The sequence below is a fragment of the Tasmannia lanceolata genome, unplaced genomic scaffold, assembly GCF_043159265.1.
Source record: "Tasmannia lanceolata isolate RefF3 unplaced genomic scaffold, GAP_Taslan_0.1 ptg000038l, whole genome shotgun sequence".
In the NCBI taxonomy this organism is placed as follows: Eukaryota; Viridiplantae; Streptophyta; class Magnoliopsida; order Canellales; family Winteraceae; genus Tasmannia; species Tasmannia lanceolata.
Genome location: NW_027518715.1, coordinates 1,889,307 through 1,903,015, shown reverse-complemented (window position 1 = coordinate 1,903,015; position 13,709 = coordinate 1,889,307). Strand labels below are relative to the sequence as shown.

At 39.6% G+C, this 13,709-nt stretch overlaps 1 protein-coding gene across 1 annotated transcript; it reads left to right on the top strand.

Annotated features, from left to right (window-relative positions):
* The first annotated feature begins 9,219 nt into the window (after positions 1–9,219).
* LOC143862947 (uncharacterized) lies at positions 9,220–11,801 on the top strand. The gene is made up of 2 exons (XM_077373850.1): positions 9,220–10,013; positions 11,531–11,801. Exons 1-2 carry the CDS (start codon positions 9,220–9,222, stop codon positions 11,799–11,801), a joined length of 1,065 nt encoding a protein of 354 aa, XP_077229965.1.
* The last annotated feature ends 1,908 nt before the right edge of the window (positions 11,802–13,709 follow it).

The window sequence follows — 13,709 nt, the reverse complement described above, 5'->3', positions numbered from 1 at the left end:
GGCCTCCTGATGTTCAGATTGGGAATCGATCTAGGTTACTAGAGTCCCTCTGGTACTAATTATTTATTTCTTTTTTCTTTTTTTTCACGGAGTTTGACGGAATTTTCTGATAAGAGATAATGATTCTTCTTCCTTCTGGATATTGATAAGTAATTTGACTTTGAGAGTGCATACTGGTTTTTGGACATCATTTCATCCTTGAATTGGTGGCCCTTGATATTTTGATGATCGCTCTGAGATGATTGCTCTGCACTTTTCATATTGCATTTGATGGCTTTACATTGTCACTGGTGAAACCTGTGACCAGGGCCATTGACTAGAGATATGGAAGTTGTTTCGAATCCATGCCCCTTGTATAGCATGTGATATTCACTTCATTCTTTCTTGAACCTTCTATCTGGGTTTTTCTCCTGGCATTAATGGTAGCGCTTACTGGACCATCTCTTTATTCTCGAAATAGGTTTATCAATTCCTCACATTCTTCAGAGGGTAATGTATTTTCAATTGGCATTCACTGAATCAAAGTTTCACTGCCAGTGTTTACCACTTCAATTTCATCTTTGAGAGGCTGGGCTCGGCGCTCCTCCTCTTGTTTGAGCATAGGCTGCAACTCAAGAGGAGTTTTGTCGGCATCTTTCCTCATTCGAGGAGGGAGTATTATTCTCATTGTTTATTAAAGTCAGAAGCACACATTGGAATGTATAGAAAATAGCAAATTTCATTGAATTAAAAATGACTACATTTGATAAGACTTATTCGAACAGACTCAGGATTCACATTCTTGACTAAAAAATAACAGTAAGAAAAGACTCAACTGGACTAGGAATTTATTCATACTTTTAGAAGACTGCACTCGATAACTGGACTCGACATCGTGACTGGACTTAATTAAAATAATAAAAGGACTAAGACTGCTGCAACTGTCTGGCTTTGGAGGCTCCGCGAGCGCTGGCTCATAAATAGACCTGTTCCTTTTGTTAACCCTGGGTCGTCTAAGCATCGAGATCATCCGGCGACAGGGGAGCAAGGAATCCTTCTGGCAACACTACGTTTAGATCTCCTCCGACATCTGAGTCACTGTCATCGTCATTGCTACCAATGAGCTCGATTATCGGATTTGGCTTGGATGGTCCTTCATGATCATGCTCATGAGTCAGAGACTTGAGTGGTTCCTTAGAGCTTTGATTGGCCGAGTTCCATATAACAAAACTTCGTGCTCCATCCTCTTGGAGCTTGGAGTCCTGCGGTTGGAAACAATTGGTTTGCATTTGTTGCTTCATTTGATGAATCTCCTGCGCGAGGGCAGCCACTTGTCTAGAGAGATTCAGAATCAATCCTTCAGAACCCATGGCCATGGAACTTTGAGCACGCCCATACGCCATGGAGAAGCTAGGGCTTTTGCCTTTAGAGGTAACATCAGCTGAGCCAAATATCTCATTCAATTGAGCCCTGATACAACGATTCTCTTCTTTAAGCTCTTGCAATTGTTGGAGGATAAGAGCCAAGGTATCAACAGTGGTATTGGACCAGGTATTTCTCCAGCTTTCCGCCATAGGAGCTGACGGAGGAGGTGGTGCAGAATCTGGATCAACAACAGAAGGTTACGGAGAGCCAGGCCTCATTTGTAATAATGAATTGATCCAGACCCGAGAAATATTAGACATGGCTATGACAGTTCCTGAAATGGAAACAAGGAATATAAAATGTAAGCTTAACATTCAAGGTGCGCTTTCCACTTAATAACTGAAAGATGATTATGGGCTAAACAAGCAATTGGAATGACATAATAAATCTTATAATGATTGAGACATGATAATGGCGACACGAATGCACTAGGGAATGCCCCTAGTTTAAGGGTCATGAGAATAGACTCTGAGGGGCTTATCGAAATAATCTTGTAATAGGCTACCCCTAAAGTGAGAGGAGACCAATGATATAAATAAGATTGAATCATCTGGACCAAGTATGATCAGATCATGAGATTGCAAAATCGAAAGATTGTGAGACTCTGTTCCTGCCAGTTAGGGGATGGTATGAAGATACGATCGAATCGTATGGTAGAAGAATGAAAGACACACGATCAAAAGATTAGATGACATTGCATAGGATTGCTTTCAACGGATAGATCAAGAATAGACTAATCCTATGAGATCTTGGGAAAGATGAGATGAGATTGCATAGGATTACTTTCAACGGATAGACCAAGAATGGACTAATCCTATGAGATCTTGGGAAAGATGGGATTTATATCCTAATCCCAAAGGGAAAGCTTTTAATTTTCTCATATTTTAACAAATGCTACCTGAAGGCATCAATCCTAATCCTAATCTAACGGAGTGGAGAGAGGATCTCGACTCATGACTTTGTTTGTGTACCTAAGAACCGATCGTAGCTATTGGAAGATGGACTACAGCCTAATCTAGACACAAATGGGTAGGATATCCTAAGCTAGGCTCACACACGTGATGCACGTGTGTTCGTATACTACATGTATGTGTGGGTTAATTTAGGGGTAAGGCCAAGAGCTCCTTTTGCACGAATCCGTGCTCAATATACTGTACTAGTGTCCGGCGTATCAGTACGTGAACAAGAGATCCGTGTACGCACCATAAAGGTACTAGGCTAAGAGTGGAATGCTTCTCTAGCACAGAGGCACCAGGTGATGTAATCCTAGTTAACAATGCTAGATAACACTCCGGGTTCCTAAAATAGGATGTGCGTGAATGTGAGATACAAGGGTTTAGATGCAAGTGATGTAAGTGTGTGCAATATGTTTGCGCAATCTATGATGCCTTCAGGTTTTGTTAGATTAAGTTTGAGTATTATGTGATGAGAAAGTAAAGCAAAGAAACAAATCTACCAAGCATATAAGAGATAGAGTTTTCATGAGCCAGTTAAATTAAATTCAAATGAGTTATCCTTTGAAGTTTTAATGAAGTTAGGTGGTCCCCAGCATAGTCGCCAGTCTATAGGACCCGATCTCCCGAGAGGGTAATGGCCCACGAGCCGCCTCCCTCTCTCTTGGTCTCTCACACCCACGCGATTGGCTCGTGTCTTTTTTTTATTATTGATTACCCAACCAAGCCAGCAACAACCAAGCCATAGGGTGCAAACAAACGTGCAACCCAGTACCCACAAGGGCAAGGGTAGGCCACCGAGCCTAGCAAGGTGTGATTTAATTCATCCTTTCCGTGAACTTGGGATCACTAAAAGAATATGAATTTCACACAAAGGAGAATGACAGAGTCGCCACCTAGATGAGGGATCTAGGATTAATAAATAACCAGAAATCTAGACTCGTTACCTGGTTACAAGAACGGAAGGTATGAGGAGTTACCACCACATGCACCATCTTCGCCCGATAATCCGGTCTTCGATTCCAAAAGTTAACTTTCTTGAATTTCTTTTAAATGGCTCATTTAACTCTATTGAAGTGCGAACTACGTGACATGCATCCTAAAACCTAATTTTAATGTAATTCCTAAATGTGTATCTTGATTTTCTTAATTTGTTTGAATTCAATCTAAGTGAAAGTTCTCCTAAAATTTTAATTTCATGGAAAGTTCTCAGTGATTTAATTACTTTTAATTTAAGGATTAATATATAAAATCCCACCACTTATGTGTGGAGCCGACTCGGGCTTGGTATGCCACTCAAGTATCCAAGTTGCCTACGTATCCCAGCCTCACTGGAATCAGAGTCGATCGTAGTTCGGTGCACCTGAACTAAGCTACTTATGCCTAACTCATCTAAGACACCGATCTAGACTGGATTGACTGTTTTAACAGTTTAAGAGAAATTATTTAGTTCAAGTTGAGTAGATTTTATTATCCTATGACTCCATCTAAGATGCTATATGGTCATATAAGTGCAAGACATCCCTTAGACTAATGCAGGTGAACCTACATCTTAGGTAACTAGGCTTGTCCTATGGGAAAAAGGGGTAATTAGTGTAACTAGATCTATGACTCAATTGCTAATAATAGCAATCAGTTAGGATGAGGCTTAGCTCCCTAACTCTAGGACACCCTAAAACCTAGGACACAACGCGAGGTTAGTGTTCGTAATTGGTTCTAAAAGTCCTTATGAAGAGATACCGTTATCCAACGGTTCCAAAAGCATTGATCAAATGATCTTAATTTATTAAGTAAAAAATTTTAAATTTTTCAAAGATTTTCGATTCCTAACATTGAAGGAATACCAAAGGCTCTATGGTTGGCAAATTTCAGCCTTGAGTTGCATCCATGGAAGGGCATCGTGCTTCAATCCTTGTATAATTTAACACATAAATTATAGTATATTATTGCCTGGCATGATTCTCAGGATTTTCGTGGACAGTGGACCTCGGAGTCAACAACATACTATAATTTACATGCTCAAATTATGGTGGAACGATCACAATTAGTATACGATTATGAATGCGACCTCGGCAGTTAAACCGTCACAACATAGTCAATTTACAAAGGGAATCTATAACCTCTAGGGTTTCTGTTTCAAACAATTTTAAGGTTAAATATATGATGCAAAATTAGGATTTTCTGAAAGTTTTCACTGACTTTTGTGTTGATTTGCTATTAAGTTGTGATTTATTAACATTAAGACCAGATTGCTAGGATTACATAGTAACCCTAAGCAATCAAACTCTAAATTCATTGAAACTTTTTTAGTAACAAGATATAAATGAGTTTAGACTATTGGAAGAGTTTCATGAATTTAGAATACGTTTTGCTATCAATTTCTGAATTTCCAAAATTTAGGTCAGATTGCAAATTAACTAATCAACTCATAGCATACGAATCTCAAATCAAGTAAAACTGTTACAGTATAGATAGAATCAGGGTATTGGACTACTGTAAAAATTTCAAAGGTGTTTATCAAGATTTGATGCCAATTAAAATTCACACAAAATTTGGATAAAATCAATGAATCAATTAAAAAGTAGATTAAATGGTATCCTAAAATCATGTAAAACTTCCAGTAGATATAAAATAGGTTACATGATTTACTGTCAAAATTTCAAGATCTAATAATTAATGCTCCTTTATCAAATTGATTTTTGAATAAAAAGAGAATTTTGTTTCCTAGGAATTGAAACCCGTTTTTTTAAAAGAAAATTGTGAAATCATATCAAACCTTTGTAAAATATTTTGAAAAATTTTCACTAACCTTCTATTGGCCTAAAATACTGGTTTGTAGGAAAAAGATTCAAAATTTCATTAATTTAATATAAAAAAGAATTACGACACGTAAAACGAAGAAGCGATTAAAAAGCAAATACAAAAACCTTTTTTTGAAAAAACTATTTCATGAGAAATTCAATTTATTATTGAACATTAATTCTGGAGAGTTTCATCAATTTTTAAAACCTTTTGATATTTATTAAAAATGGCCGAAATTTAAAATAAGGAAAAATTGTTAGAAAAATGCAAAGTTTTGGTTAAATTGTCAAGTAAGGGTACGTTCTCTTTTTTTGTGAAATTAGGGCTGTCAGGTGCTTTTAGAAATCCCAAAGGACAGGAATACCCTCCCTCCTCTTTTTCCCTTCACCTTTTTAGCTCACTTCCCTATGCATTTTCACCTACCCTATCACCTTTTCCCTCCACCTTTTCACCCTCTTCTTCCCCAAACGTAAGAATCTCCATGAAACCCCATGGAAGCTTGCCATTGCCAAACGTTCTAAGCTCCATTTCCATAGGCTTTTGATAAAACCTCAATTGTGAACACCCTCTTCTTCCCCAAACATGAGATTTCTTCGTGTGCGCCTGTAGGTCCTCTCTTGATTAGGTTAAAGATGTTGTTTTCATGTTGTGTGATTTTTTGGTTGATTCTCATCCTCTCTTGCTTAGGTTTTAGATGAATCTTTTGACCCCTCTCTCTTTCTCTCTCTCAATGCTTCAATGGTTGTAAAGTTTTTAAATGGTTCAATGTTTGAAAATCCAATATCAAACCCATTATCAATCACATTTGGTTGCTCTATTTACACAATCAATTTATACAATTGGAACCATTATGTAGACCTTGGAACCACAATTTAGTGGTTCCAAGAGTGTAAGTAGTGGTTCCGAGAGTGTAAATAGACTTTCATGCACTTTATAAGTGATCATGAGTGTATTGATAGTGGTTAAGGTACTCATACTCAGTATGTGTATAATTGGAACCATTATGAACACCTTGGAACCACAATTTATTGGTTCCAAGAGTGTAAATAGTGCTTCCAAGAGTGTAACGTATGGTTCCAAGAGAGTAAATAGGGGTTCATGCTTTGTAAAAGTGGTTTAATACACTAGGAACCATTATTTAGACCTTGGAACCATAATCTAGTGGTTCCAAGACTGTAAATAGTGGTTCCAAGTGGTTCCTTAGTATAAAATGTGGTTCCCAAGTGGTTCCGAGGTATAAAATGTGGTTCCCTAGTGGTTCCATCGTAGAAAATGTGGTTCCCTAGTGGTTCCGGGTATAAAATGTGGTTCCCTGGTGGTTGAGGGGTATAAAATGTGGTTCCCTAGTGGTTCCGGGTTATAAAATGTGGTTTCGTAGTGGTTCCGGGGTAAAAAATGTGGTTCCTTAGTGGTTCCGGGGCATAAAATGTGGTTCCCTAGTGGTTCCGAGGCATAAAATGTGGTTCCTAAGTGGTTCCGGGTTATAAAATGTGGTTCCAGGGTTAAAAATGTGGTTCCCTAGTGGTTTCGGGGCATAAAATGTGGTTCCCTGGTTGTTCCGAGGTATAAACTGTGATTCCCTAGTGGTTCCGGGGTGTAAATGGGGTTCCCTAATGGATCCGAGGTGTAAATGGTGGTTCCATAGGGGTTCCGGGGTATAAAATGTGGTTCCCTAGTGGTTCAGAGGTATAAAATGTGGTTCCCAAGTGGTTCCGGGGTAGAAATTGTGTTTCCCTAGTGGTTCCGAGGTATAAAATGTGGTTCCCTAGCGGTTCCGTGGTAGAAAATGTGGTTCCGGGGTATAAAATATGGTTCCCTAGTATAAAATGTGGTTCCCAAGTGGTTTCGGGGTAGAAATTGTGTTTCCCTAGTGGCTCTGAGGTATAAAATGTGGTTCTCTAGTGGTTCCATGGTAGAAAATGTGGTTCCGTAGTTGTTTCGGGGTATAAAATGTGGTTCCCTAGTATAAAATGTGGTTCCCAAGTGCAGGGGTAGAAATTATGTTTCCCTAGTGGTTCCGAGGTATAAAATGTGGTTCCGTAGTGGTTCCGGGGTATAAAATGTGGTTCCCTTGTGGTTCCGGGGTGTAAATGGGGTTCCGTAGTGGTTCCGGGGTGTAAATGGGGTTCCCTAGTAGTTCCGACGTGTAAATGGTGGTTCCATAGTGGTTCCGGGGTATAAAATTTGGTTCCCTAGTGGTTCTGAGGTATAAAATGTGGTTCCCAAGTGGTTTCGGGGTAGAAATTGTGGTTCCCTTGTGGTTCCGTGGTAGAAAATGTGGTTCCCTAGTAGTTCCGGGGTATAAAATGTGGTTCCCTAGTGGTTCTGGGGTATAAAATGTAGTTCCCTAGTGGTTTCGGGGTGTAAATGGGGTTCCCTAGTGGTTCCGAAGTATAAATGGTGGTTCCATAGTGGTTCCGGGGTATAAAATGTGGTTCCCTAGTGGTTCCGAGGTATAAAGTGTGGTTCCAAGAGTGTAAATAGTGCTTCCAATAGTTTAAAGTATGGTTCTAAGAGTGTAAATAGGGGTTCATACTTTGTAAAAGTGGTGTAATACACTGGGAACCCTTATTTAAACCTTGGAACCACAACTTAGTGGTTCCAAGAGTGTAAGTAGTGGTTCCAGGAGTGTAAATAGACTTTCATGCACTTTATAAGTGATCATGAGTGTATTGATAGTGATTAAGGTACTCATACTCAGTATGTATATAATCGGAACCATTATGAACACCTCGGAAACACAATTTATTGGTTCCAAGAGTGTAAATAGGGGTTCATGCTTTGTAAAAGTGGTTTAATACACCGGGAACCATTATTTAGACCTTGGAACCATAATTTAGTGGTTCGAAGAGTATAGGTAGTGGTTCCAAGAGTGTAAGTAGTGGTTCCAAAAGTGTAATAGTATTGTTTTGGTCCAAAAGTGATCATAAGTGTACTAATAATAGTTCTTATCGAAACAGGGTGTGCAAGAATGGTGGAAAAAGGGCTTCTTTTATGTTACACGTTGATGGGTACTTGAAGAATGAAGTATCATTCTAATATATTGGCGGGACGAAAATGTGTTTAACTTTGAATCGCCAAATAAAATTTTTGGAATTTCAGTCTCAAATTCACCAAAGGATTGGGACCACAGGAACCGGCGTGTCATTATCTATAAAATGTCGATATGTCATGGATCCATATCAAATCGTGTTATACGACATTCGAAATGATGATGAGCTAGGTATGGTGATGATGCTTTTTGAGAATAGCCTCTTTAATTCTATCAGCATGTACATAACTAAAGAGTATAGAGTTGGAGGAATTATATCTGCACCCATCCCCATGAAGAGGTAAAATATTAACTCAGCTGGACTTTGGCATTCTTTAAATTCTCATTCCATTAGAATATTATCTCATGTGGAAATTGTCATTGCTCATAAATGTGGTTGATATAAATGAACATTATGAAGCTTCTACTCCAATCGAACCGGCTTTGAGTCCCAAAAATAATTTCGTTCGTGCAATGTCAGCAACACCTATTCCATCTGAAGCTCCCAGCAAACGAATACGACATGGCGAAGGACATACCAACCATAGGTACTATCCGTGTATGAAATTGTGATTCCATTGATGAAATTGTCATTCCATTATTCTTAGTCTAATGTTGATCGGGTCGGCAGATATTCAGTGGACTTGGATGAAGATTATGAGGATCCAATTTTGAGATAGAGAAAGATACAACTGAACATAAGACCACTTCCATGTAATAAATTATAGAAATTATATTTAGTTGGGAGTTTCTATTTTTGTCTCATTGAATTTCATTCTAACCTAGTCCTTACCATACAGGCACGATGCACGGTTCAGTAGGGATTTTCATAGTGATATGCATGTTAATGATGCCATTTGCGAGGATGGTGATGAGGACAATGAGGACTTTGATGAGGACGATGACAGCCAAGGTGTAGAGCAGGATGGTGTAGATGATCAGGATGGTGTACATAACATTATAGACGACTAGGATGGTGTACATAACATTGTTGGCGACCCGTTCGGTAATACATATACAAGGGAGCCGATGGAAGTAGATGAAATGGTTGTGGATGAATTAATTGTGGGGAGAATAGGACTTGAGGAGTTGAAGGTGGGGGGAATCTTCCCGGATTTAAAAGTATTTAAGAACAAAGTTAGAGAGTATGCAATCGCTAGGCATTTTGTATTCGTCCCAGTAGACTCAAAATCTACAAAGTATGCTGTTAGATGCAAGAATGGAAGTTGTCCCTTCAGAATCAGTGGGACAAATTACCTAGATTGTGTTAGGGTGAACAGGTTTGTGCCAGAGCATACATGCCCAAGTACGATGAGTGGTAATGATCATCCCCTTGCCACAGCATCTTGGGCAGCAGAAACCTGCCTAGGGTTATTTCCCCGTCCAGGAGACGTGACGCCTAGTTTGATAAGAGCATACGTCAAGGATAAGTGGAGTATAACCTTAAGCTATACGAAGGCTTTCAATGCGAAGGTCATTATACACGAAATTATGTGTGGAAATGCGGAGGCTTCTTACCGCATCCTTCCTGCATATGCTCAGGAGATGGAGAGATGTAATCCTGGCACCATTATGCTAGTATACCGAACCCGGCAGCTATGGGGTAGTGGAGATGACACATTTGGTCGTTTATTTTGGTCATTTGGCCCCAACATCCGTTCGTTCAGTCGAACAGTTAGACCCCTGATACTAATTGATGTGACACATTTGCGAGGAAAATATAAAGGAATCTTATTGGCTGCGACAACTCTAGATGGTGTTGGTGGATTATTTCCATTAGCTTTTGCTGTGGTTGAGAACGAGAACTTTGACAGTTGGCTGTGGTTTCTTCTTTTACTCCGCTAGAGGGTGATGCCAGTAGACAAAAATAACAATGATTTCCTCCGATCGGATGAAGGGTCTGCCTAGAGCTGTTGCTGAAGCATTACCGGGATCATACCATATCTACTGTATTCGTCACCCCAATGCCAATCTGTTGAAGACAAGAAGAGTCAAAAACTTTGTAAACTATTTTCAAGAGCGGCATATGCCTTAAGGGAGAGTAGCCATAAGGAGGCGATGGAACTCATAAAAGCAAAGAATGAAAAAGCAGAGAAATGGATATCTGAGATTCCTAAAGAAAATTGGGCTAATGTACATTTTAAAGGACCAGGTGGAATGTGCTCACCACTAATGCAGTAGAGTGCTTCAACAACGTATTGAAGAACGCAAGGGAGTTGCCGATTGCTGCTCTAGTCGATCACACTAGATGGAAAGTACAAGACTTCTTCCAGTTTCACTGGAAAGCTGGGGCTCCATGAAAAATGCATTTAACTCATAGAGCAGAAAAGTGGTTGCGCAGATCATGTTCGTATGGCAGTAAGTTTCTACCCCGCACATGTAGTTGGAATGAATATGAAGTGCTCTCATCCACTCATACGGATAGTGTGGATTTAGAGAAGAAAACATGTACATGTAGTCTTTTCCAAACGATAGGATTGCCGTGTGGGCATGCCATAGCAGCTATGGGATTAAATAAGCTTGACCGATATAAGTTCTGCCAGGATTGGTTTTTGGCTTCAACATATCGGAGTACGTATGAGGAGGTGATTCATCCTACTTTAGATCGAACACAATGGCCCGAGCCATCCCATGATTTACTAGTACTATTGCCACCGCGAGTAAGACGACAGCCCGGACGACCCAAAAAAGTACGAATAGAGAGAGGGCTACAATCTGGACAACATCACAACTGCAAATCATGTGGGGAACCTGGACATAACAAAACAACGTGTAAAAATCCCCCCCTCGTAAATCGTCAGTTAAATATGACTCCTATCGGCCCATCCGCACCTACACAGAACAGGTATGTTTCATTATTACGCACTCGATATGATTTTATATTAAACCCATCATTTTATTGATTGTAGCAACTTTCTCTTGTAGGTCCGGAGTGTCCTTCGCACCTCCTTTTTTACTTAGGGATGAAGTTGTTGCTTTTTCTGTATAAAGTGGCAATGATTTTGGGAACCTTGTTACTACACATGATACTTACTCACACGTAAATTGTAAAAATTAAATGTTGTTGTAGCCACTAGTTGTCCGGAACTGTACAATTTTTTTAACCACAATTTTGGAACAACTGGTTGAACAATTTTGTTTGGAACCACAATTTTAATTGCTATTGGATACACCCTGTTCATATTGGAACAACTGTTTGAACATTTTTGTTTGGTTATTACCATGTTTATCTTGACCTCTCTCTCTCTAACTCTCTCTATCTCTCTATCCGAGCTATCCTCTCTCTCTCTCTCTATCTCTCTGTGTGTATAGAGTTGGTTTCCAATCTGGGTTTATTCAGGAGTCCGGAAGAACCTTCGGAAGTCTTATCTGGAAGTCCGACTATTAATTCGGACTCCCGAATTAATGCCAGTAGAATTGGCCTCCAATCTGAGCATCATTCGGGAGTCCGAAAGAGGCTTCGGACTTCCGAATCGGAATTCCGAAGGTTCATTCGGACTCCCGATGGACTTCCAGTAGGTTTGGGTTCCTACTGGGCATCATTCGGGAGTCCAAATGAAGCTTCGGACTTCCGAATCGGAATTCTGAAGATTCATTCGGACTCCCAATGAACTTCCAGTAGTTTTGGGTTCCCCCTGGGCATCGTTCGAGAGTCCGAATGAAACTTTCAGAATTCCGTTTCGGAAGTTCGAATATTCATTCGGACTCCCTATGCAGTTTCAGTAGTTTTGGCTTCCCCTCTGGGCATCATTCGGGAGTCGGAATGAACCGTTCAGAAATCCGTTTCGGAACTCGGAAGATTCAATTGGCGGCTCGGGGGTACACCATATCGACTGTGATTTTAAGCCTGTTGCATAGATGGTGAGAATGAGGAGGCTATTTGGGTGTTTCTCAATTACCAAGTCCTGGTAAACAATTCATTTGTTTCCCCACAAAATGTCTTCCTGTTAATACTGTGTACAATGTGTTATATAATGTTGGTTATATATCATTTTTCCAGTCATTTCCATTACAGAACTCACAAATTAAACCTGCAGACATCGATATGCATCGCTATGTATCAGGCACAAAATAACTGAAACAACAATTACATTACAAATCATGCCCATGAAACAAAACAACAATTACATTACAAAGTTACAACATAATTTCCTCCCAAAAGTTACATGGATACTTTCCCATACACCCTATTCAACATTTCAGAAAGTAGAGAAGTTCGCATAGCCGTAATATCTTTCTGGGTGAAATCCAAACTAGCGTCACGGCTGAGGTATTCCATCTCTTTCAAAATGAACAGCCCACAATCGTGGCTGCAAAACATGAAGAATATGCAACAATAAGAATTAATCGTTTACGTAGGTTTTCCTAACTCAAGTAATTGGAAGTTACATCACCCGTTATCTTGTATGGGCCGAACAACCACTTCATCAATAGAGAATGCACTTATATCAATGTCTTTCACCATTTTGAACCATTGAACAAGGTAATCAACCTACAAATCAATAATTCAGTATGTTATGGCAGTAGTCAGCAAAAATTAATATTAGGCATAAGAATCAAGTTTAGGGTAGTACTCACAAGGGGTTGCACCCTTCTAGGATCCGTGCAAGCGACTAGAGAGTCGTAAAGAGCGAAGGTACACTGACCCATATCCAAGACTAGAAGAACCCAATGAACCAAATCTATGTTGATTGGAATGAGTACTTTTCTTAGCTCTTTAAGTGGGATATTCTCTAGACGCTTTACGAATCGGGAACATGCTTCGGGATTTTCACATCTATCGAATATTATAAGTTGCTGCAACCACGAAAACAAATGTTAGAATTGTCGGCAGCTTCAAATACAAAAATCATTACTTATAAGTCACTTTAATCTCACAGCTAGATGGGTAGTAAGGCAAATGCATGCTCCCTTTTCTTATTTTCGCAAACATTCGTCCCGCAAGTTCAAGTAGTCGGTATATACATTAACGATCTACAGAACAGATCATTGGTCAACAAGAAGGAACTTAACAAGAAATGTGCGCTCACTCTTTACGTTACTCAATGAACCATATCTAACAAATAACATAAAATCTTACCGGAGATGATAACCACCCTCTACGATCGGTTAGTAGAAGCAAGTCTTCTTTACACATGTAGTACCCATCACTTTCAATGACTTTGTCACTGCAAATCCAGTAAAAAGTCATCTCCCTCTATGGACCTTAGCTCAGATCATTCTACTGAAACAACCTATCTATGAATTTAATCGGACAAGATAGAATTCTAAAAAATGAAACGGGCTTTCCAACACAATCTAAGTTATAAGGAATTTACCAAGGTTGTAGCGCTGCCAATGCATCCACCTTGCTCGCTGCAGGCCCCATGACTTTGCCAAGAGCATCCTTGAATTTCCGCTGGCCTATGTAATATGGTGATCTCATTACTCTACTAGGTTTTGTTCGCTTTCGACGTTGCTTTACATTGTTTTCAATGCTCCCAATAGGTCTCGGAGTATTTTGTTTACTCTTCATTTCG